The sequence below is a fragment of the Heterostelium album genome (assembly GCF_000004825.1).
Source record: "Heterostelium album PN500 unplaced genomic scaffold PPL_contig27, whole genome shotgun sequence".
NCBI classification, from domain to species: domain Eukaryota; phylum Evosea; class Eumycetozoa; order Acytosteliales; family Acytosteliaceae; genus Heterostelium; species Heterostelium album.
Window position 1 is genome coordinate 129,153 of NW_008805104.1, and position 24,896 is coordinate 154,048.

The window sequence follows — 24,896 nt, forward strand, 5'->3', positions numbered from 1 at the left end:
ATTACTACCCCCTTTGTTTTTAAATTAAAAAATGAATTTTTCTTTAAAAATGGGAGGCGCAAAATGATCTTTATACAAGATTGGACCTTTAAAAACTCACTTGCCCACAAATTTTATTTTTTAAAATTTTTTTTTATTTTGTTTGAAAATAACAACACACTTAACGAACTGAACTAAAACTATAGACCAACAAAGACACCCACTTAAACACAAAAACAAACACTCATTTGCCAATAACAACAATAACAATTCTGTCTAAAGTAAGGCATACCTCTTTGTTAAACAAAAAAACAATATATAATAAAAATATTATTATTACATAACAAGAAACACACAAAACACAAAACACCATACACACACATTGTTATTATTATTATTATTTTCGTTTTTACATAAAATAGAGGGTAGAGTTACCAGGTAAGACATCAAACAACAACCACCAACTCAAAAAAAAAAAAAAAAAAAAAAGGAAAATAAAAACAAAAACAAAAATAAAGATTAGAAAAGAATAGAATAGAATCTAATAGACATTCATTCTACTATTACTCAACTCAGCACAACACAACTCAACACAACTCAATAACCAAAGAATATAACGACGAACGACCTACATAAAACACCCACACACTCACTCATTCATTCACAAAAATCCTCTTTGATATTTTTTTTTTATTGTTATACTTTTTTTTATATTAAAATTTTAATAATCATAAAATTAAGGTTAGTTTTGTTTTATCAAATTCTTCTTGTGTATTACAAAAAAATATATTATTTTACATTATAATATTCTATTACTACTTTACTTATGTTCTAACATTTAATTAATTATTTATATTTTTTTAGATTTATATAATTTATATTGTATTTTAACTTTGTATTTAAGTTTTGTTCATTATTCTTGAATTTACAGATAGGATAGTTAGATAGAAAAGAAATGGACAAAAATAATAATAATAACAATGAAGCTGGAAGTGCCAGTGGTGATAAGAGTAACAGCAGTAACACTGCTGCTCAAATACCAGAGGTGAAATCATATTACTATCCAGATCGTGATGCCAATCTCACAGAGGTCAAAACTGGTTACAGTGCATGGAAAACAAATTCATTCATGAGTTTCATCGTTTTGTTGGTCCCAGTGATCGTCATCAATGTGCTCTACGTCTACAACAAGGGTGATCTCTTTGTCGATCTCATCTCCAAGTTCCAAGAGATGATTATCCACGAGTTCCGTAATCAGGAGCCACAGACCATCTACGTGGCAATCACAATCGCTTTCGTTTCGCTACTCTTGATCGAGTTGGTCATCAGTGTGCTGATGTCAAAGCGTAGAAAGCCAGTGTACTTGGTCGACTTCTCGGTGTTCCAACCCGACGACAAATACAAGATCACTCACGACTTCTTCATTAAGCACACCGAGCGTGTTGGATGGTTCGACCAAGATTCAATCGAATTCCAAAAGAAGTTGCTCTATCGTACCGGTCTCGGAAACGATACCTACTTCCCAGCCGGTATCACCAAAGACGTACCAGACACCAGCATGGAATCCGCACGTCAAGAAGCCGACATGGTTCTCTCTGGTTGTCTCGACGATCTCTTTGCCAAGACCAAGATTAAACCAACCGACATTGATATCTTGATTGTCAATTGCAGTTTATTCAATCCAACTCCATCGTTAGCTGCTATGGTAAGTTTGCATCAAATCCCGAAAAAAGTTCGGTTCATTTCAATTTTGTTACTTACCCATTCAAACATTTGTTAACAATACTTTAGATGATTAATAAATATAAGATGAGACACGATATTTTGAGTTACAATTTATCTGGTATGGGATGTTCAGCAAGTGTTGTTTCGATCGACTTGGCCAAACAATTGTTACAAGTTCACAAGAATGCAACTGCTGTCGTTTTGAGTACTGAGAATATCACTCAGAACTGGTATCGTGGAAATGAAAAGGCAATGTTGCTCACCAACACACTCTTCCGTATGGGTGGTGCAGCAATTATGCTCTCCAACAAATCGAAATACTACTGGAGCGGTAAATACAAGTTGGTCACATCGGTTCGTGTCACCAAATCCACTGACACTGCTTACAACGCTGTCTATCAGACCGAAGATTGCAAGGGTAACAAGGGTGTTCGTCTGGCCACTGGCCGTGATCTCATGGCGGTGGTCGGTGACGCCTTGAAGACCAACTTGACCATCCTCGGTCCAATGGTGCTGCCATGGAGCGAACAAATCAAGTTCTTCTTGCATCTCTGCTATAGAAAGTTTGTCAACAAAAAGGCAGCACCCTATGTACCAGACTTTAAGAAGGCATTCGACCACTACTGTATCCATGCCGGTGGTCGTGCCGTCATCGACGGTCTCGAAGAGAACTTCAAGCTCTCGCCATACGATGTAGAACCATCGCGTGCCACTCTCTACAGATATGGTAACACTTCTTCATCTTCAATCTGGTACGAACTCAACTTTATCGAGAAGCAACACCATGTCAAATCCGGTGAGAAAGTATGGCAATTGGCTTTTGGTTCTGGATTTAAATGTAATAGTGCTGTATGGGAAGCCATCAGAGATATTTAAAAGAATTAAATGTTATTCACATTTAATAAAAGATAAAAAAACAAAAAAAACATTTATAAAAACAAAACAAAAACAAAACAATTAGTTTAATCAATGAAATCAAATTGATTTGGAAGAAAAGATTTATGTTTAAAGTTAAAAAAAAAACTAAAAAGGGATTTTTAAAATTTATTCTAATTTTTTTGGAGTATTTTTTTTCTATAGTTAGTTTAGTTAGAGTCACATTCCAAGCTAATCTAATTTTAATAGGGATAATAAACAACATGATTATTATTGTGATTGGTTGCAATTTTACCTCCAAACTTTCTGGTGAGTGTTGAGATTTTGCCGCTGGAGGAAATGGCAGAGGGCGCAGTTGATGACTTTTGAAATACGATTGTCTTGGTGGCCTCGTGACCATTGTTATTGTTGATATTGTTGGAGTTGTTATGATTGGAGTTGTCGATATTGTTCTGGAGTTTCGCAATGAATGTACTGACATTTACCATTTCCAACGATGATACGTCGTATTTGAATTCAAAGGTCGTTGTCTTTGGTGTGTAGTTGTAAATATATTTCTTTGGTGATGGTTCTGTCTTGGATGATGGACTACTCAATGGTGATTTCACTGAGGATGATGATGTAGAGGTAGATGTCGAGTTGGATGTGGAAATCGATGAAGATGAATTGACGAGTGACGTTGAAGAGGACGATGGGGAGAGAGTAATTGGTGATTTGTTGCTGCTATTGTTGTTTATATTCGAGGCGGAAACTAAAGGCGGTGTTGTAGGTGGTGTTGTCGTTGTCTTTGATGATGAATGCGCTATCAGCATATTACCGGACGACAGTGATTTTACCAATGGTGAGGTATTTGGTGAATAGATGCCTTTGAGTGTTGGTGAATTATTATTTGAAAAAGTTTGTTGTTGTTGTTGTTGTGGAGATGATGGAGATAATGGTGTTTGTGGTTGACTAATATTATTATGATTATGATTATAATTATGATTACCATTTTCATGATTATAAATATGATTATTATTTACAGATGATTCGTTATTATTTATATTTATATTATTAATTGAAATGGTTCTATTATTATTATGATTATTATTATTATTATTATAATGGTGAATATTATTTCCATAGAGTGGTGGTGATTGATTTGGAGTTGGTATTTTATTGCTATTTACATGGAACGGATTATATGTCTCTGGATTGGATTCGATTTTAACTTTGGTTTCTTTTGGTATGGTGAATTGGAGAGCGGGTGCGTCGACTCTGACTGGCGAAGGTAGAGAAACCAGTAGTTTGCTCATTTGATTTTCGATATGATTCAATTTCTCTATTGTCTGAATCTTTGGATACGGTTGTTTACATGCTTTCAATATCTTATTGAGATCGAAAACATCCAGAAAATTCTTTTGTCTAAAATCATAATGAGCACCCTGTGGTTTTGGTCCAACAACTAATGTTGCACCTAATTGTCTGTAGTAGTAGTAGTAGGAACATTAGCATTAAACAGCAAAAAGAAAGAAAGAAAGAAAATATCTAATTAAATTATACATACAATCCATCACCTCTAAAATTTGAAGGTAAACCTTTTTCTTTTGCTTCTTTTCTATATACCGATAGTCTTGGATCCATTAAACCAATGGTTGTATCCCAGAAACCCATTCTCTTTAAGCTCAAAGCTCTATAAACTGATCTCGATCTATCTATATATATTTCACCATTAAAAAATCCACCAGCTATAAACTAAAGATTCATGAAACAAACAAAAAAAAAAAAAAAAAGGTGTTAGTGGAAACGTCGTTATGAATTATTGTCGTTGTAATCAAATTAAAATGTTACTTACATCCTCTAATCCAACTCTTTCGAAACCAATTGCTATCAATGCAATTCCCATTCTATCTAGTTTTGGCTTGAGTGAAGATAGATCCATACACTGCAGTCTACACACTAGACATCCAAATCTTCTGAGTACTGCAATTACACAACGCTTGTTATTCCACAGACTTGTAAACGGTAGCATTGTTCCATTGATGTCTTCCACATTGATTCCAGCCAATGCGAAATTCAATGGAATCGTAGGTGATTCACTTAGTTGATCGTCGGAAGCTATCAATGCCGTTGATTTATTATTATTTAAATGACTATTGATTTTGTTATTACCTGTAGTAGTTGTTGTTGATGATGATGATGATGATGATGATGGTGATGAAGAGGAATTAGAAGAAGACGAAGAGGAATTGGAAGAAGAAGAAGAAGAAGAAGAAGAAGTGGCTGTTGCTGCTATTGTTGCTGGAGAACTGGATGGTGGTGAGGACGATGTTGTAGGCGGTGATTCTTTCGATAGCTTCTTCTCAGTGGACTTCTCCTCTTCTTTATTCTTCTTGGCGGCGGCAGCTACCTTTAGCCTGAGACTCTGTATCATTTTCAGTATGTCCTCTAACATGAAAATAATAAATAATGTCAGATAGACTGCGCCTTTTATTAAATTAAATAACTTCATTATCATTTTTGCAGCTTTTTCTCAGCAGTGTGCTAAACACTGCCCAACAGCAACTGGAGACACAATAGCAAAGATATTGGAAAAACTTTAATCTGATAAAACCACCATTTAGTGGTTGTTTTAATAATTTCAACCAACTAACAAACAACAATATTGGTGTATATCAAATGTTTGCTACTATTATTATTGTAATGTAATATAATATTTGTTTTTCTTTTTGTTGTTCAAATTTGGTTTTTGTAAAGAAAAATCGTTTCGAATCTCTTTTCACGTTGTTGGTAAGGTAATTGCTACTATTACTACTACTATTAATATGAAAATGGATGATTATTATAGTAAATGGATGGATGTATGTGGGTATTGTAATTGTCGTTGTGGTTATTTTGGCAATGGGGGTATGAATGAGAATAAGAGCATAAATTCCAATTCCTCCAATTAAATAATGTTTGCCACAATAATCTTGATATGATAAATAAATAGTTTAGCTGTATGGATTTGTTGTTATTAATATTATTTTGACATAATTATGAATTATATGTTAATTAATTCATAATTTATGATAAATTATATTTTAATTTAAAATTTAATTTAAAAACAACAAAATCTTATTTAACTACTGTATTTATTATTATTATTTTATTATTATTATTATGGTGGAAAAGAGTATAAGATTAGAGAAAGAAAATTGAATGGATTCAATAATATGACACGGCGTGATGTGATGTGGTGTGGTTATTGTTTTAGTAAGGGTGTGTGAATATTAATTTTACATGTAAGTAATAAGATAAGAGTTTGAATGTTGTAACTATCTCATGATCTACAATTTTAAATTTAAAATAGAGATAATAATGATAATAACAGTCACATCCAATCAAAGAAATAAAAAGAGAATGTAAAAACAGGAAATATAAATTATTTATTAACCAATAATAATATAAAATAAAATAAAATCAATCTGTATCTTTGTTTTACTGCTAATAATAGTAGTTGTGTGTGTTTTATGTGTGATTATGTGATTGAATTTGAGTGTTTAATCTGAAAGTTAGGATATAATTATATGTGAAATGGCTAATATTATTGATGCGAAGTTTATTCTTGCGTGTAGAAGTTTTTGAATTCGTTGGCTCCAATGAATTTATGTTTATAATAATATATTATTGTTTTATTATTATTATTAGTATGAGTGTTATTCTTATTGTGAAAAAAGACAAATGTGTTGAATATATCTCATTGAGCAAAAGGTAATGTAAGGTAAGCTAAAGAAAGTTAAAAAACATTGTTTGTTTGTTTGATGTTCTTTTCCTAATAATCCTTATATTTTTGCATCATCTTCAGAAGTTATTATTGTATTGCTGTTGGTCATTAGAATTTATTTTTATCAATCCAATTTAAATAGAGAACCACCCCAAAATAAACATTTTGCCAATTAAACTTTTTGAATATTTTGTTACTGGATTGTGTGTTTGTGATTTTTTTTTTCTTTGGTTTATTTTGTAAAGTTATTGTCTGTCCTGTCAGAGATCATTTCATTCAATTTCATGATTCTGAAGGGCACACATCACATTAATTACAAACAATAATAAATAATATTAATTTCATTTTTTTTTTTTTAGAATTTTTTAAAAACAAAAAAGTTATTGGAGAGAGTGTGAGTACTGACTGTATTTAATGAATTATTGCATGTGTATTTTGGGGTGAAGTCATAGAGCTTATGATACTGTATCATTGTTGTTGATTGATTCTGTGGGTATAGGAATGTGTGTGGGATACCAAGAGATAAATATATCCGTGTCGTGGTTTTCAACAAAACATGTTTTTGTTTGTTATTTTTTTAGCGAATTTGAATTAATCGTAATCAAAAATTGTTTTTTTTTTGCCAAACTACAACAAATCCTGAACACCACGTGACTTCTTAACAGATGTTACTAGATGGATCATGAAGGATATGATTGAGTGAAGGTATAAATTGTATTTTGCTAATGATTTAATCAAAATTTTTTAAAACAAAAACAACAACTTTTGAACAAACAACTTACAATATTCTATTCTGTTCTATTCTTTCTTTATATACAAAAATAAAATAATACATTTATTACAAATAATAATTTATTATGATTACAATTAGAGTTATTAATTAATGAAAATACAAGAAAGTAAAATTAAAGTAACATTTTATATAATTTAAGGTGATGTTATCAAATTTAAAAATAAATATTTGAAACAATGAAGATGACATTCCAAAAGGTTATTTTTGTTCACTTGTGTGTCGGACCATAATTGTGAACATTCTAACCCACACTCCGCACAAATATAAACATTAAACTAATTATACACAACAACAACAAAAGTTTGGATTTTTTTTTTTGCAACAATAAAAAAAACCGTTATCTTAATTTGCAAAAAAAATATCACAAAAAAATATCTATTTTTGGCAATGAAAGGATGGAGACCAATAAAAACACCCAAAAACAAAAAAAAACATCTTTATTGTTTTTTAGATAATGGGATTTAGAAGTCAGTAGTTATATGAAAAAAAAAAAACAAATCAATAAAAAATCTGTAATCCTAATCTAATACAACACACACACACAACCACTAGCAAACAAAAAATCAAATTTATCAATCCAAATGTTTGGGCGATGCATCCCACCATATCATATCCAAGTGATAAACAATGATAACAACTGATAGGATAGGTGTTTTTTTTTACAATGTGATTTTGTGCTAACCTGTCTGCTGTTTGTCTGTCTTGATGATAACGAAGTTATATTGTTTTTTTTTTTTTTTTCAAGATTATAATCTTACCCTCTGTTATTGTTTTCATATCGATGTTTGTCCTATTGAGTATTGAGAGACCTGCATTCTGAAATAGATTGATTGGATTGAGTTTTGCGCGTAGGTTTGATATGGTTGTTGGAAAGTCGTTGCTGCTATTGCTATTGTTGGTATGCTTGCTAGCATAGTCTTGTTCATATTTCTTCTGTTGTTCCGCTGCCACTGAATCCAAGTATTCATCAGTGATATGTTCGTATTTTCTGTGTTCCTCCAATAGAATTCTAAAAATCTCTTTCTTTTCCTCATAGGTAAGTTCCCATTCTTCCTTCTCCATCGAAGGTGCACGAACTACACCACCATTTGAATTTGAAGTATAATATGATGGTGGTGTAGTTATTGTTGAATTTAAATTTAAATTTGAATTTGAAGTTGATAATTTTGTAGTTGTATTGCTGTAGTTGTTGTTATTCGTGTTGGTGGTAGTGGTATTAATCCTCGATGGTGATGATTGTGTTGTGTTTGTCGTCGTTGTCGTCGTTGTAGTGGTTGTTGTAGTTGACATTTCTGAATCAGCTTTATCAGCTGTTGTCTCTGTAATACGATCTATAGATCTATCTCTTTCGATTTCCGTTGATAATGATTCTAATTCTATTCCCTCTCTTTCTTCTCTCATTTTATAAAAAAAAAAAATCACAAAAAAATAAAAAAAATTTTGTTGTGATCGACTTTGGACTAATTTTGACACTTATGTTGATGTAAAAATTTGGTCCTATATAAAAAGTGTAAAATATAAACAATATATTTAAAATAATGGAAAGATAAAATAAAACAAGATTTATAAACCGGTAATAAAGAAAAAAAAAAAAAAAAAAGACTTCATCGTTTGTTTTGGTCTGGACAAACAAATCAAAAAAAAATAATAAAAAAACAATTATTTATTTTAATTAAAATAATAGGGGTAGGATCAAAACTCTGCCCTTTTTGAAAAAAAAAAGATAGTTTTGCAAAAAAATCTTGTTTGGGGGTGTGGTTCAAAAAAAAGTTTTTTTTTTTTTTCTTTTTTGTAAATTGTTTGTTTTTTAAATTTTGGTCACACAAGAGACAAAATTATATTGCGATCACACGAATATTGTTTATCAAAATCTCTTGTTTATTGAGGAAATTAGTTGTTCATTGTTATTTTATTTAAACTTGGTTATCTAATTCTCTGGTCACATAGTTTTCAATTGTTTATTGTTTGTTATATTTATTAATCTACCAACATAGATAAAAATGTAGTTAATGTTAATAGTTTTAAGGATTTATTTAAACTTTTCAAATAGTCTAATTTTTTGATCACTCTTTTCTGAGTGTGTTCTTTCTGATAGTTTTACACCAAAATCACTTGCATGTATTGTTAATCCGAAATCTATAGTTATTTGGTATTAGTTATTTGTTGTTTATAGATTTTACCCAAATCATACAATCATATATAGATAGATATATTAGATAGGATAGACAGACTTACGTTCTGTATCATCAACTAATTGACCATTTGCAGAGGTTATTTTATAATTTAATAGTATATTTGTAATAGCAAGATAGATCTCATCAAGTGCCATACTATATTGTAAAAGTTTATAACATTCAATATTAGTAATTCTATTAACTTTAAACTATATTGTATTGAAATATGTAATTGTTATACAAACTTTATTCCAAGACAATTTCTTGGACCAAGACCAAATGGAATCCAATTCTCGGCATTATTATTATCTATAAATCTTTCAGGTTCAAATACTTTTGGATCTTTCCAATATTTCTCATTGTGATGAATTGCAAATATATTCATTAGAACAAGATCCTATTTGTTAAAATAAAACAAATAATTATTAGTTCACAACCACCATATAAAATATTGTTTAAATAACCACTTACACCTTGATTGATATGTATATCACCAATTGTAAAATCTTCACCACAGAGTCTCGGAACACCTAGCGGAGCAATCGGTCTAATACGAAGTATCTCTTTGATGAGAGCAGCAACATAGGGAGTGTTGATTCTATCGGATATATGTGGCTGACGGTCTTGACCGATGACTTCTTGTAGTTCTCGAAAGGCTTTCTCTTGAACCTTTGGATAGTTACACATATACAAGAAGAACCATGTCAGAGATGAAGAACTCGTGTCAGTGCCAACACCAATCAAATCACTTCCAATTCCTATAATATTGTTTTCCTTATCATGTGGATAGTCAGCTGATATTATAATATCAAACAAATCTCTTGGACTGTGTTTATTCAAAATAAAATAAATTGTTAAAATTGAAACAAAAATAATAACAAATTCGATTTAATATTAATTCTTACTTTTTTGGTATCTATTTCAAGTAGATGATCTTGATAGAGTTCATAGATATAAGATCTTATATAGTTGAGATCATCTCCAACGCTATACTTCAAGTAGAGCATTGAAAGTGGATGTAAAGATTTAATATAATCGAAAAGATTTCCTGTTCCAGTAGTTTCAAACACTCTATTCAATGGTTCTCCCAACTCTTCTGAGGTGCGACAAGATACGGTTTCGTCATAGGGTATCTCTGTACTAAATACCATTTTCAACATTACATTCATAGAGAATTTCTTTAAATGATTCTTGGGATAAAACTAGATTTATTTAAACATATACTATTAGTATTAATTAATACTTGTTAAATTTGTTTAAATACTTACAATTTCATTTGAATCTTGATATTCTTTCATTCTTTTCAATAATAGTTTACATTGATTTTCAATTATTGGTGTTATCACTTTTAGATTGATTTTGGAGAACGAGTTGGCGATGATCCCACGATTGTTCTTCCATAGAGAATAGTCGGCTGTAGAAACATCGTGGAATCCACAGGTGAAAAACTCATAGGTAGGTAGATGTGGTCGGTCAGAGAATTTGTCAAAGTTTTTTACCCACACCTCTCTAATCTTCATTGGATCAGCCAAAACTACAGTTCTATAGTCACCCATATACATTTTGAAATCTCCATATTTATCTGACCTACTTTTTTAAAGTATGATGAGGTTTACTTCCTATTTTTTAATAAATCAATCTTAATAAATGATTTACATATTTTAATTGAATACAACCAAGTAAATAAAACTTACCAAAATATAATAAACTACCTAATATTGGTAATTCCCAAGGTCCTATTAATTTATCTTTTGAATTAAAGTTCTTTTTTATCTATATATTTATTAAATTAGAAATTAAACTAATTGTTTATATATTTATCAATATATTCTACTTACAAAAGAATTAACCATAAAGAAAACTACAGTAATTATTAATAAAGATATTAAATTCATTTTTGATATTTCAATATTAGATAAATAATAAAGTGATGAGTTTATTTAAGAAATCTCATTTTATGATTGTTTCAAAATTTGTCAATATTATTAAAATAGAAATAATTACCTAAATTAGATGTATTCGTTTGTTTTTTTTGTGTAATTTGAATTTTCGAAAATAGAAAATGGGTGTGTGTGTGATTAACAAAAAAAGTAACAATTGAGTTAAATTAATAGATCACTATTAATGGTTTATATTTATTACTTCTTTAACAATTTTATTTATTTTGGGATGTGAATTGTATTTAATAAAAATTGATTTTGTTTTGTTTTGTTTTTTACCTAACTATCATCAGTGACGCGTCACTGAAAACATATCTGATGAATATTTATTTTAGTGATAATATATTAATTAATTCGATTTATTATTGGAATTTAAAATATATATATTTTGTTCAATATATTATTATCTTTAATTTAGGATGTATTCTATATTCTATGTTTTTAGCTCTTCATTCATTCTTATTCAGATATGATAGTTACTTTGGGAGCTTTTATTGTTTAAATTAATATAAATAATTTAATAACAAACTCTTTATTATAAAGATTTGCTGCCTTATCTGGCGAAAAAAAAGTGCCGATCATTAAAAAGATCTATTGACGGGGTGTCAAATCAATTTTTTTGTTAATTTTTATTTTGATCTAACTTTTTCTTTCAATGAATTTTCAAAATTGTTGATCTGTAGCGACTTTATTTTTTTAAGATATATATCAAAGTGAGTATAATTTATTATTATTTTAAACATAATAACAGTTATGAATTCAAATTTTACTTATTTATTTGTATTATATCTATTTATTAATATTCTTGGTATAGGCAACAATGTTGTCGAATCTTTAGAATGCGGTAGCAATGCTCTTCCCTTAGGAAAGTATTCATTCCCACCTCTCATAAAGTATTGGTATGCCGAGTTCGTCTATCAGGACACTACCAACTCGGTTGTTGACTATGGTGCAGTAGGACGTGTCAGTGGTGCCGTACCAGAGAAGATCTACGTGGTCGACGGTATCAACTATCTACGTTTACGATTCTATGTCAATGATGTCTACGACCTGTTCTTGACGGTCAACAGCTACAGTGGTGCACTTTGTAATCATACGATCATCTCCAACACAACGACTCTAATGATTCCACACGTAGATATCGTCCAACCGAAATGTCTATATGCCAATGCCACTCTCACCCCAATCAACAACACGCTTATCAATCTTCCATTTTTCCAGGTGGATTGTCTTTCTTATCCAGATCCCACTCTATCGATGGCGGCATACACTCCCACCTTCCAATACAAAGTAGATATCAACGGTGTCTATCGTATTACCTATGGAAACCTCCAGTATCTATTCAATCTTGAAGCTCAAAATCCATTGATACCAATCTTTAGTTTTTCCTCTGCCATTATTGGTCAGAACAGTACGATGTCCATTCAGAACTCCCAGATGTTCAGCTCCATCCAATTAGTCGATTACCAAGGAAATCTAGTTACACCAACCAATATTAACCAATTCCCAATTGTAAATAGTATGCGATATAAATTGATTGCTGTTTCCAATACATGTGGAACTCAGGTAATGGATGTAGTTGCCAACCTCTACCCTTACTTGAAATCAAAAGTTCTTAATTACAGTTGCGCCAATTCCACTGTTGATGTTTCATTCGACTTTGACTTCCAGGTACCTGGTATTGGAACACAGAATAATATCACTATTGGAGATTTCGCCTATCAATTGGGTACCCCTATTACCTTAAGACAAGGATCGCTTATTAGCGTCGGAATAAAAGGTCAATACAACTTTGACTACCTCTACCCCTTACCGAGATTGAACCCATCGATAGGATACACCATAGATTCCTACCCAACATGTTCAACAACCGGTATATTTACCATCCACTACGATGGTAATATCACTGATGTCTCTGTGAACTACCATAAGGTCACTTCCAACAAAGTTTCTTTCGAGTTTGGCCGACAATACTCCGTTCAAACTTTATGTGGACAAGAGATTGTTGTTTTCTATAACAACCCTCCAATCTATTCGATTGACTCGTCAACCGACGATTGTCTTGGAATCATGTCGGTTGTTGTTAGAAACTACCAATCATACTCTGAAATAATTTTAATCGATTCAGCATTAGGTATCGATTATACAGCAATCGATGGTATCTTCTATAATGTTTACCCATCTTCTCAATTGTCATTTTCCTACAAAGAGAATAGCAGCTGCTATTCTTCCGGAATTAGGGTTCCATACACTTTGGCTCCCCAAGATTCCAGTCAAATCCAGGTCAAACATCAAATTCTTCAACCATCATCGTCATGTAGTGATAAAGTGTTATTCAATTATCAAGTCATTAACAAAGGTGTCATACTCGAAAATGTTACCGATAGTTTCTATTATGGTCAAAATATAACACATAACTTAGGATATGGAACATGTGGTGATTATATCAATATTCCACTCGTTGTAGATAGTATGTATTAGAACAGATATTTAATTATGACAGAGGTGAAATTATCAATATTTATTAATAATTTGTAAATTTTTTATTAAACAAAAAAACAGATTTATTAAATGTAACAACATATAAAATTGTAAAGTCAGCAGTTTGTAAATATTCATTAGCAACTATTCAATTGGAATCTGTTGATATCATTAATTTACAATCTATATACATTAATGGAATACAAGAAGCTCTCAATTCTGTTGACGCCACTTACCAAATTCCAACTGGACAACATACTATTGAACTTACCTATTCTAATCCAAACGGAAATTGTGAAACTATATTGAATGTCGACATACCATTCACAAACAACACTGAATTGACACACACCATAACCAATCAAGATTCAACAAAATGTGATGAATTAACAGGTTCAGTACGATTTGCCAATTTCAATGATTTTATTACATTGCAAATCGATGGAGAAAATTCCTCGATTGGAGCATTCAATCATCTAAATCCCGATATCTACACCATCAAATTCAATCATTCAGTTTGTGGAGTTGGTCAAATCGTAGTTCCAATCATTACCGACGGTGAAGTTACATTCGAAGAAATCTACAGACCTACATGTTCCGTTACAGTTGGACCATCTGATGGTATCTATAGAATGAATGTTCGTGATAGATTTGGAAATCAAATTAAAAACTCTTCCATTAGTTCACCTTATGCCTATCAAACTATGGGTATTGTGACTGGTCAAACCTATGGAGAATATATTTTTGAAGTTCAATCCGGAGATTTTTGTATTTGGAATCTAAATGGTGAATTTAAACAACAGGAAATCAGTATGTATATCATTTCTTCTAAGATTCAAATTAAATGTTTTCTAACTTTTTTTTTTCAGGCTTCAGCTACTCTAATATTAAACCATTAACTACTTACCCTGGATCATTTAATTTCAACACCAATACATATATTAGAATTGATAGTGCATCTATTAATTCTGGAGGCTTCTTTGTCTACCCTAAACATATGGGATTCGCAATAATGCCGGGCACACAATTCACCATTTCTCTAGAGTACAATGATTTTTGTAAGCTCGACACACTAGCTCCAGCCAATCCACCAACTCCAGATTTCGATTTCGAAATAATTAGACAATGTGGAACAATGGATACCATATTGCAGATTCCTCAGAGTGTAGTCGATGAATATTACGTTGTAACTCAAAATGGTAACATTGATGCAAACAATCAAATCAACATGTACAGTTCCACTTTCGTTGTTTTGACATCGAAATCAAATGGAACTCAATACTATTACAACATTGGAAATTCCAACTATGAGATGCCACCACCCGTTCAATATTCAACCAAAGATGAATCATGCTCTTCAAGTGGCGATGGTTCAATCACTATCACCAATACACAAACAAATTACAGCTACACTCTAGTCGATTCACAAACTTTAAATTCAGTACAACAACCAGCGACCAGTGGTGTTTGGACAAATCTACCTGCAAGCACTTACCGATTGACAGTTGTCAACAACACTGGTCCAACCTGCCAATCATCTATTGATATTATTGTCGGTAGCAAAGCACCAGTACTCTCAACATCAATTGTTAACATATGTTCCGCTGCTGTATTGAATTCAGTTGCAACATTCTCAACAACTGTTAACAATCAAGCAGTTAACAATGTTAATTATTCAGTTGATGGTGTCCAGATTAATTCAAACAAGATCGAATTGACACCAGGTAATTACACAGTGAAAGCATTTGTAAATGAAAGTACCTGTAGACAATTCACCAGCCAAACATTCACAGTTCAATCGAATATCGTCGAAGCAGAAGTTACATCATCGATTTGTTCGACAGCCAGTATCAAAGCAACATCAGAACTCCAAGATCAATTGACAATTAAATTGATTAATGTTACAAATGGTGGTAATTCATTGGTTGGTCAAGCAATCAATGGAAACACAGCCAACATCACCAACCTCTCTCGTGGAACCTATCAATTCACAGTTGCCGAATCATCTGGTGTGTTCAATTACAACAACATCATTCAACATTCTTGAATGTCCAACACAACCACCAACTGAAACTCCAACACAAACACCTGTCAATCATTCATACCAACTTTCACCATCCACTTTATTATTATTCATATTCTCCATTCTTTCATTATTCTTTTTATTTGTTTAAAATATAATTAAAATTTAATATCTGAATAAATAAAATGGCTTTATTTTGATTTAATTTTGCTAAAAACTATCATAGTTTGTTTAAATTATTTTTAACAATAGTGCGCTTCTCGCAAAACACCAAACAAGTTTAGGTTGAAACAAGTTTTTTTTGTTTTTTTCAAAAAGCATTTTGTTTTTTCAAAGAATTCAACTTCAACTAAAATTAACTAAAACAAGAACAGTCTTTTTCGATCATCAAAAAACCCATTTTTTATTTTTATTTTTGATCAAGAGAATTTTTAGTTTGTATACAAAATTTAAATCATTAATTGAGTTAGTTATGAATTCAAAATTTATTTATTTATTTGTATTATATATATTTTTTAATTTGATTAACCACAATTTTGTGGAATCTTTGGATTGTGGTAGTAATGCTCTTCCATTGCAACAGTATAATTTCCCACCAATAACAAAGTATTGGTATGCCGAGTTCATCTATGAAGATATTGCAAATGCTTTGGTGGACTTTGGTGCTGTCGGTCGAAATACTCATGCCATTCCCGAGAAAGTGATCACCGTCGAAATCCCAAAATATCTTCATCTTAGATTCTATGTCAATGATATCTACGATATATTCTTGACTGCCAGAGACTACAATGGTGAACTTTGTAATCATACTATCATCTCCAATACAACGACTCTGATGATTCCACACGTAGATATCGTTCAACCGAAATGTCTATATTCCAATGCCACTCTAACCCCGATCAACAATTCAGTTATCAATCTTCCATTTTTCACTGTCAAAGGGGTCTCCAATACAGATCCTGCCAATTCACTGATAGCCGACACTCCAAGCTTCGAATATAGAGTCAATATGAATGGTGTCTATTCTATTACCTATCCTCCCAATATTGTATATTATTTCCATCTATTTGCTCAAAATCCATTGGTACCAGTTATTGGTTTCTCCCCCGCCATCATTGGTCAGAACAGTTATTTATCCGTTCAAAACACCCAGATGTTCAGCTCCATCCAATTAATTAATATCCAAGGAAATCTAGTTACACCAACCAGTCCAAACCAATTCCCAACTACAATTGGAATGCCCTATCAATTGATTGCTGTTTCAGATACCTGTGGAACTCAAGTTATGAGTGTCACTCCAGGATTAACACCATCGTTAAAATCTACTATCTTAGGTTATAATTGTTCAGACTCTACCGTGGAGATGTCATTTGACTTTGGATACCCAGTTACAGGTTATATTGATATGTCTATTGAAAATATAGGTCCATATCAGTTGGGTACCCCAGTTAAATTAGCCCAAGGATCATATGTTAGAGTTTCTATATCTGGTGATTTCCAAAATTCCTATATTTTCAGTGTTCCATCTATCACACAAAACCAAAGCTACACCGTCAGTACATATCCAACTTGTACCACGAATGGATCTTTTTCAGTCAACTATGATGGCAATATCTCTGATATTAAAGTTAATAGTATCCCACTTACTTCCCATCAAGTTCCATTCGAGTTCAACCAACAATACACCATTCAAGGACTTTGTGGAGCACCAATCAGTTTATTATATAACAACCGACCACTATATTCAATTGATTCAACTTCCTACGATTGTCTTGGAATCATGTCAGTTGTTGTTCAGAATTACCAATCATACTCTGAAATTATTTTGAATGACCACATGCTAAATATCAATTATACGACAATCAATGGTATCTTCCAAAATGTATATCCATCTTCCCAACTGTCATTTATCTACACTTTGGATAAGAGCTGCCAATCCTATCAATATTCCATCCCATACACTATGACTATCCAAGATTCCAGTCAAATCCAGATTAAACAAAAAATACTTCAATCATCATCATCATGTAGTGAAAAAGTGTTATTCAATTATCAAGTCATTAACAATGGTGTCATACTCGGAAATTTTACCGATAGTTTCTACTATGGTCAAAGTATAGGACATAAATATAGATATGGAACATGTAATAATATCATTATTGTAGCCATGGTCGATAGTATGTATTCGATCAATATTTAATTATTAATCTAATATTCAAAATATTAATCTAAACTAAAATTTTTATAATTAAATGAAAACAGATTCATTAAATGTAACATCATATAAAATTATACAACCAGCAGTTTGTAAAGATTCAATAGCCACTATTCAATTGGAATCTGTTGATATCATGAATTTAAAAACGGTCTTCATTGATGATATCCAGTCAGATGTAACTTCTGATGGCCTTTTACAAGTTCCAACTGGACAACATACTATTGAACTTACCTATGCTAATCCATTTGGAAATTGTAAAACTATATTGAATGTCGACATACCATTCACAAACAACACTGAATTGACACACACCATAACCAATCAAGATTCAACAAAATGTCACCAATCAACAGGTTCTGTTCAATTTGCTAATTTCAATGGTTTTATTTCATTGCAAATCGATGGAGAAAATTCCACAAATGGAACCTTTAGTAATCTTCCTCCTGATATCTACACCATCAAATTCAATCATTCAGTTTGTGGAGTTGGTCAATTCGTTGTTCCAATCATTACCGATGGTGAAGTTACATTCGAGGAAATCTACAGACCAACATGTTCCAAACCAGATGGAGAATCAGATGGTGTCTATAGAATGAATGTTCGTGATAGATTAAGAAATCAAATCCAAAACTCCTCCATTAACACACCTTATGTATATCAAACTATGGGTATTCTTGCTGGTCAGTCTTATGGAAATTATCAGTTTGAAGTTCAATCCGGAGATTTTTGTATTTGGAATCTAAATGGTGAATTTTCAAAACAAGAAATCAGTATGTTTTCTCAAAAACTATAACCAAATCAAATTTATATTTACTAATCCAATTTTTATTTTTATTATTATTAATTTTTTCAGGTGTTAATTATTATAATGTTACACCTTACACTTCTTTCCCTGGATCCTTTTATTTTAACGCCAGTACATACATTAGAATTGATGATGCGTTTTTATCTAGTATTACAGGTATATATGTGTATCCAGGATATGTTGATTTCGCACTTTTCTCAAATTTTCAAGCCACATTCACTATAAATTATAATGATAATTGTCAGATCTATGTACCTGCTCCTCTCACTCCACCAACACCAGACTTTGGAATCACCACATTCAGACAATGTGGATCAATGGACACCATATTACAAGTTCCACAAAGTGTTGTCAATGAATACTATGTAACAACAAACAATGGTAATTTGGATACCAACAACCAAATGTACATTTTCGACTCGATTTATATTATTTTGACATCGAAATCAAATGGAACTCAATATTTCTACAATGCCCAAAATACATACACTGCATCCGCACTAGCCATTCAATATACATCGAAAGATGAATCATGTTCTGGAAGTGGTGATGGTTCAATAACTGTTACCAATCCAATACCAAACGTTGTATACTCACTTACAGATACTGGAATTGCAGGTCAATTGCCACAACCAGCAACCAATGGAATCTGGAAAAATCTACACGTCAGCAAATATCTTTTGACAGCTGTCAACACCACAGACCCCACATGCCAATCATCTATTGATGTTTATATCCGTAGCAATTCACCAGTACTCTCAACATCAATTGTTAACATATGTTCCGCTGCTGTATTGAATTCAGTTGCAACATTCTCAACAACTGTAAACAATCAAGCAGTTAACAATGTTTATTATTCAGTTGATGGTGTCCAGATTAATTCAAACAAGATCGAATTGACACCAGGTAATTACACTGTGAAAGCATTTGTAAATGAAAGTACCTGTAGACAATTCACCAGCCAAACATTCACTGTTCAATCGAATATCGTCGAAGCAGAAGTTACATCATCGATTTGTTCGACAGCCAGTATCAAAGCAACATCAGAACTTCAAGATCAATTGACAATTAGATTGATTAATATTACAAATGGTGGTAATTCATTGGTTGGTCAAGCAATCAACGGAAACACAGCCAACATCACCAACCTCTCTCGTGGAACCTATCAATTCACAATCACTGAATCATCTGGATGTTCGATTACAACAACATCATTCAACATTCTTGAATGTCCAACACAACCACCAACTGAAACTCCAACACAAACACCTGTCAATCATTCATATCAACTTTCACCATCCACGTCATTGTTCTTATTCTCCATTCTTTCATTATTCATTTTACTTAATTAAAATTTGTTGCAAAAAACTTACGAAAAAAATTAGACATGAAACGTTTCATCTGTTTAAAAACAATTTGTTCATGGAAAATAAAAAAAAAATTGCTTTTTTTGAAAAAAGTTTTGGCTGTTTTTTTTTAGCTCTGAGCAATGTTAAAATTAATAAAAGTAAAGATGCAACTGTATGCCTTTCATTCTTCTTTACATCAGCAACAATACGGAGTTGGGAACCCTCGCAAGGAAATTTAAAATTAAATAAATTAGATGCTAAAGATTTGTTTTTGCGGCTGTTTTGATAAAAACTTGATCAGATCTGCAATTATTTTTAGTTTCAAAAAAAAAAAGATTTGAACAATCAATTCATCGAAAAAACAAAATCATTTTTAGTTTGAATGGTTGTGCACAACTTACTTAAGTTATTTTTAAATATATCAATTAAATTATTTATTTTTTGTTTTTTTTTTGTTAAAATGATATTATTATCAATCTACCGGGGTTAGGACCTCAACTACTTTTGGTTCATTCTTTTTTAAACACACAGATAAATTTGATTTTTTTAATTCTTTATTATTTATAATTATTTATTATCTAGAATGAAATCGAAATTTATTTATTTATTTGTAATATATTTAATTTACAATTTCGCTAATGTTGTTAATTCAGCAGAATGTGGCAGCAATGCTCCTCCTTTAGAACAATACCAAATAGATAATCCAAATCCTTGGTCTCATTCTCTATCCTTAATCGATTCCAACCGTTTACTGCTTGACTTCGGTGGAGTTGGTCAATTTAGTCGTGCCGTTGCAGAGAAAATCTATTTTAATATACCAAGATCAGTTCAACTAAGATTCTATATCAACGATATCTATGACCTGTTCTTCACTGTCTACGATTTCAATGGAGTACCATGTAATCATACCACCTCTATCAATTCAACATTGACACTGCCAAAGATAGATATTGTCCAACCAAAGTGCCTTTACGCCAATGCCACAATCACTCCAATCAATAATACCTATATCAATGCTCAATCATTCATCATCGAAAATCCCCTTTTCCCAGCGCCAGAATTTGAAATGACAGCATATACTCCAACTTTCCAATATAGAGTTGGTATGAACGGTGTCTATTCTCTTAAATATGATACCGGATATCCATCACTTATTAATCTACAAGCCCAGAATGACTTGGTTCCATTGGTTAATTACCCAGCAGGTATACTTGGAAAGAACAATTCTATGACCATCTTGAATCCACAGAGTTTCACTTCGATCAAGTTATACGATCCACAAGGTGTTGAAGTTGCTCCAACCTCTACAAACACATACACAATTGTGAATTCAATAACCTATCAAATGGTTGCTGTTTCAAATACATGTGGAACTCAAGTACTGCCAGTCAATTCTGACAATATTCCAGTTCTTAAAAGTAATGTCCACTCATACAATTGCGAAAGCCGGACTGTCGATGTTTCCTTTGGATTCGACTACAATGTCACTGGAACCGACTATTCATTATCGTATCTAGGATATCCATATGTAGCTGATTCAATCCTTACACTTGAAGAATCGTCGAGCGTAACTATTAAACTCGATGGCCAATTCTCGACAAGTTATTATTTTTTGATCTCACCATTCATCAGCAATCTCACATACACAGTCGATTCCTATCCAACTTGTTTCTCTGATGGATCGATTCAATTCAATTACGATGGTGATATTTCCAAGGTCAAAGTAGATGGTGCACCACTCCAAAGTAAAACAATGCCATTTTTATATGACAATATTCATACTATTAAACCATTGTGTGGATATAGTTTTACTCTTCGTCACAATGTCTTTCCACTGTATTCCGTAGACTCAACATCAAGCGATTGTCTTGGAACTTCCAGTATTGTTATTACCAACTACAAATCTTTCCATGAATTGAATCTCACCGATACAAAACTCAATATCAACTATACAATCAACTCTGACGGGGTTTTCACAGACGTTATCAACTCTAACAATTTGTTACTCAGTTATAGAAATTACGCCAATTGTTCAATTATCCAAACCACTCTTAATTATATTATTAAAAATGAACCCGATGTTTCAACATTTGATTTCAAAAGACAAATTCTTACTCCAACAACATCATGCCAAGATAAGGTATCAGTAAATTTCGAAATGGTCAACCATGGTATACTTATTGATAACGTTACATTGAATCTCAATATTGGAGAAATATATGCTCATCAAATCAAATATGGAGCATGTCCTCCAATTTCATACATCCTTGAAGTCGATGGTAAGTAAAAAAGATAATAGCTTTCTATTTATATTATAATTAATTCAATTTTGTTTTATTTTTCATTTTGTTTGAAACAGATTCATTAAATGCAACGACCTACAAAATAATTAGACCTGCCATTTGTAAAGATTCATTGGCATTGGTTCAATTCGAATCTGTAGATCTATTAAATTTGGATAGCTTGTATGTCGATGGATACAATAATGGTTTTGATAGCAACTCAGTAATTATCCAAGTTTCAACTGGAAAACACAGAGTCGAACTTATCTATTTTAATGACGAAGGAAGTTGTTTAACCGTGTTGGAAATCGATATTCCATACACAAAGGATATTGAAATCGCATACACTGTCACCAATCAAGATTCAACCAACTGCAGCTTTGCAACTGGTGCCGTCCATTTCTCAAATATTACCGACTATTTTTCATTGGAGTATGATGGAATGAAAGTAGACTCCTCAGGAACAATGAATAATTTCCAAGCAGGTGATTACTTTTTTGAATTTAATCATACAGTTTGTGGAGTTGGTCAAATCACAATTCCAATCGTTACCGATGGTCAAGTTATCCTAGAGGAAATCTATCAACCAACCTGTATTAATAACCAACAATCTGATGGTATCCATCGTGTCACTGTATTTGATAGATTAGGAAATAGAATTAGAAATATCACAACCAATCCAAGATATTCATTCGATAATATGGGAATTATTGCTGGTCTCTATGATGAATATGAAAATAGAATCCAATACCTCAACTGTGTTTGGATGATTAAAGGTGAAATTCCCTTTGCAGATATTGGTAAGTTGTTTATTATTATTTAATTCTTTTTTTTAACTCAATATTAATGTATATACGTATTAAACTTCATTAGAAATCACATATTCTGATATTAAACCGTTTACCTCATACCCTGGATCATTTAATTTCCATCTTAGTAGACCTATTAGAATTAACACTGCAACTATTTCTGGATATGGAGCTCCATTTGTTTACCCCAATCATATAGATTTCGCTTTGCTGCCAGGAAATCAAAATCCAGTCCAAATAATGTATAATGATTTATGTCTTCTTTATAGACCACCACCAATCAGTCCAGCAGAACCAGATTTCGGTATCAAAGTTTTCACAAAATGTGGGACAATGGATAATTATGCTCAATTCCCACAGAGTGTTGTCGATAACTATTATATTGGTACGGACAATGGTGTTCCAGATGAAAATAATCTAATACCGATGAACAGAGGACTCTATATATTGTTAACATCGAAAGCTACTGGTCAACTCCATTTCATTCGATTGGATAATACAAATATTGAAGCACCATCCAATGTTCAATACACCTTCACCAGTGAATCATGTTTTGGAAGTTCCGATGGTTCCATTACCATCATTAACCCAGATGCATCATTAACCTACAGTCTCTCTGGTTTTACAACCTACCCACTACCAGTCAATGGAAGTTGGACTGGTCTACCTGTTGGTGAATATCAATTATCTGTAACCAATACCTCCTCGATATCCTGTAATCAAATATATCCGATTATTATCAGTAGTAACGAACCAGTTGTAAATCCATCAGTAGTAAGACAATGTGTTGCTGGAGGAAATGGAATTGTTGCATTCTCAACAATCGTTAGCAATCAACAAGCCAAGAATGTAGTGTATTCAGTTGATGGTGTTGAAAGTAATTCCGAACAAGTATTATTGCCATCAGGTAATTACACAGTCAAGGCATTTGTTAAAGATAGTACTTGCCGTCAATTTGTAAACCAAGATTTCACAATCCAATCGAATATCATTGAAGCCGAAGTTACATCATCGATTTGTTCGACAGCCAGTATCAAAGCAACATCAGAACTTCAAGATCAATTGATCATTAGATTGATTAATGTTACAAATGGTGGTAATTCATTGGTTGGTCAAGCAATCAATGGAAACACAGCCAACATCACCAATCTCTCTCGTGGAACCTATCAATTCACAGTTGCCGAATCATCTGGATGTTTAATGACAACAACATCATTCAACATTCTTGAATGTCCAACACAACCACCAACTGAAACTCCAACACAAACACCTGTCAATCATTCATACCAACTTTCACCATCATCCTCTTTATTATTATTCACTTTCTTTACAATTATTTCAATGTTATTCGTTTATAACAATTAATTAATTTAAGACTAGTCGAAACAATAATATCTAAAAAAAAAAAAACGATTTACTGATTAATTCATAAAAAAAAATTAAATACAAATCCATATCTATTATATCTTTTTTATTGAAATGATATTTATTACATTTTTATTTTTTTTTGTGCAACACAGATAATTCACAATCGGTGTTGTTAAAAAACGATGGTAATTGATTTGATCAACAATGTGATGACTTTCATTGATTTAAAAAAAATTCTAAAAAATTCCAAAAAAGTTATCAAAATTTAATCTGAAGAAAGATCGAGAATTGATCGACCGAGATTTACGATTATTTTTAGCCATCATAGC

General features: G+C 31.9%; 6 protein-coding genes across 6 annotated transcripts; 3 read left to right on the top strand and 3 right to left on the bottom strand.

Moving 5' to 3' along the window:
- Positions 1–934: 934 nt before the first annotated feature.
- Positions 935–2,580, top strand: cutA (fatty acid elongase 3-ketoacyl-CoA synthase; the record flags this gene model as incomplete). Its single annotated transcript, XM_020571095.1, has 2 exons — positions 935–1,684; positions 1,789–2,580. The coding sequence occupies 2 exons, from the start codon at positions 935–937 to the stop codon at positions 2,578–2,580; spliced, it is 1,542 nt and encodes a 513-aa protein (XP_020426684.1).
- Positions 2,581–2,822: 242 nt separating this feature from the next.
- Positions 2,823–4,993, bottom strand: PPL_00049 (peroxiredoxin-like family protein; the record flags this gene model as incomplete). Its single annotated transcript, XM_020571096.1, has 3 exons — positions 2,823–4,044; positions 4,127–4,314; positions 4,415–4,993. The coding sequence occupies 3 exons, from the start codon at positions 4,991–4,993 to the stop codon at positions 2,823–2,825; spliced, it is 1,989 nt and encodes a 662-aa protein (XP_020426685.1).
- A 1,990-nt stretch (positions 4,994–6,983) lies between these two features.
- Positions 6,984–8,519, bottom strand: PPL_00050 (uncharacterized protein; the record flags this gene model as incomplete). The annotated part of the gene is made up of 3 exons (XM_020571097.1): positions 6,984–7,047; positions 7,108–7,132; positions 7,877–8,519. The coding sequence occupies 3 exons, from the start codon at positions 8,517–8,519 to the stop codon at positions 6,984–6,986; spliced, it is 732 nt and encodes a 243-aa protein (XP_020426686.1).
- An 811-nt stretch (positions 8,520–9,330) lies between these two features.
- PPL_00051 (cytochrome P450) lies at positions 9,331–11,187 on the bottom strand (the record flags this gene model as incomplete). The annotated part of the gene is made up of 7 exons (XM_020571098.1): positions 9,331–9,501; positions 9,534–9,689; positions 9,764–10,118; positions 10,172–10,494; positions 10,561–10,882; positions 10,983–11,065; positions 11,131–11,187. 7 exons carry the CDS (start codon positions 11,185–11,187, stop codon positions 9,331–9,333), a joined length of 1,467 nt encoding a protein of 488 aa, XP_020426687.1.
- Positions 11,188–11,354: 167 nt separating this feature from the next.
- Positions 11,355–20,111, top strand: PPL_00052 (uncharacterized protein; the record flags this gene model as incomplete). The annotated part of the gene is made up of 8 exons (XM_020571099.1): positions 11,355–11,360; positions 11,651–11,669; positions 12,047–13,702; positions 13,795–14,523; positions 14,757–15,722; positions 16,207–17,913; positions 17,999–18,724; positions 18,808–20,111. The coding sequence occupies 8 exons, from the start codon at positions 11,355–11,357 to the stop codon at positions 20,109–20,111; spliced, it is 7,113 nt and encodes a 2,370-aa protein (XP_020426688.1).
- A 580-nt stretch (positions 20,112–20,691) lies between these two features.
- On the top strand, positions 20,692–24,564 carry PPL_00053 (uncharacterized protein; the record flags this gene model as incomplete). The annotated part of the gene is made up of 3 exons (XM_020571100.1): positions 20,692–22,387; positions 22,468–23,190; positions 23,264–24,564. 3 exons carry the CDS (start codon positions 20,692–20,694, stop codon positions 24,562–24,564), a joined length of 3,720 nt encoding a protein of 1,239 aa, XP_020426689.1.
- Between the last annotated feature and the right edge of the window lie 332 nt (positions 24,565–24,896).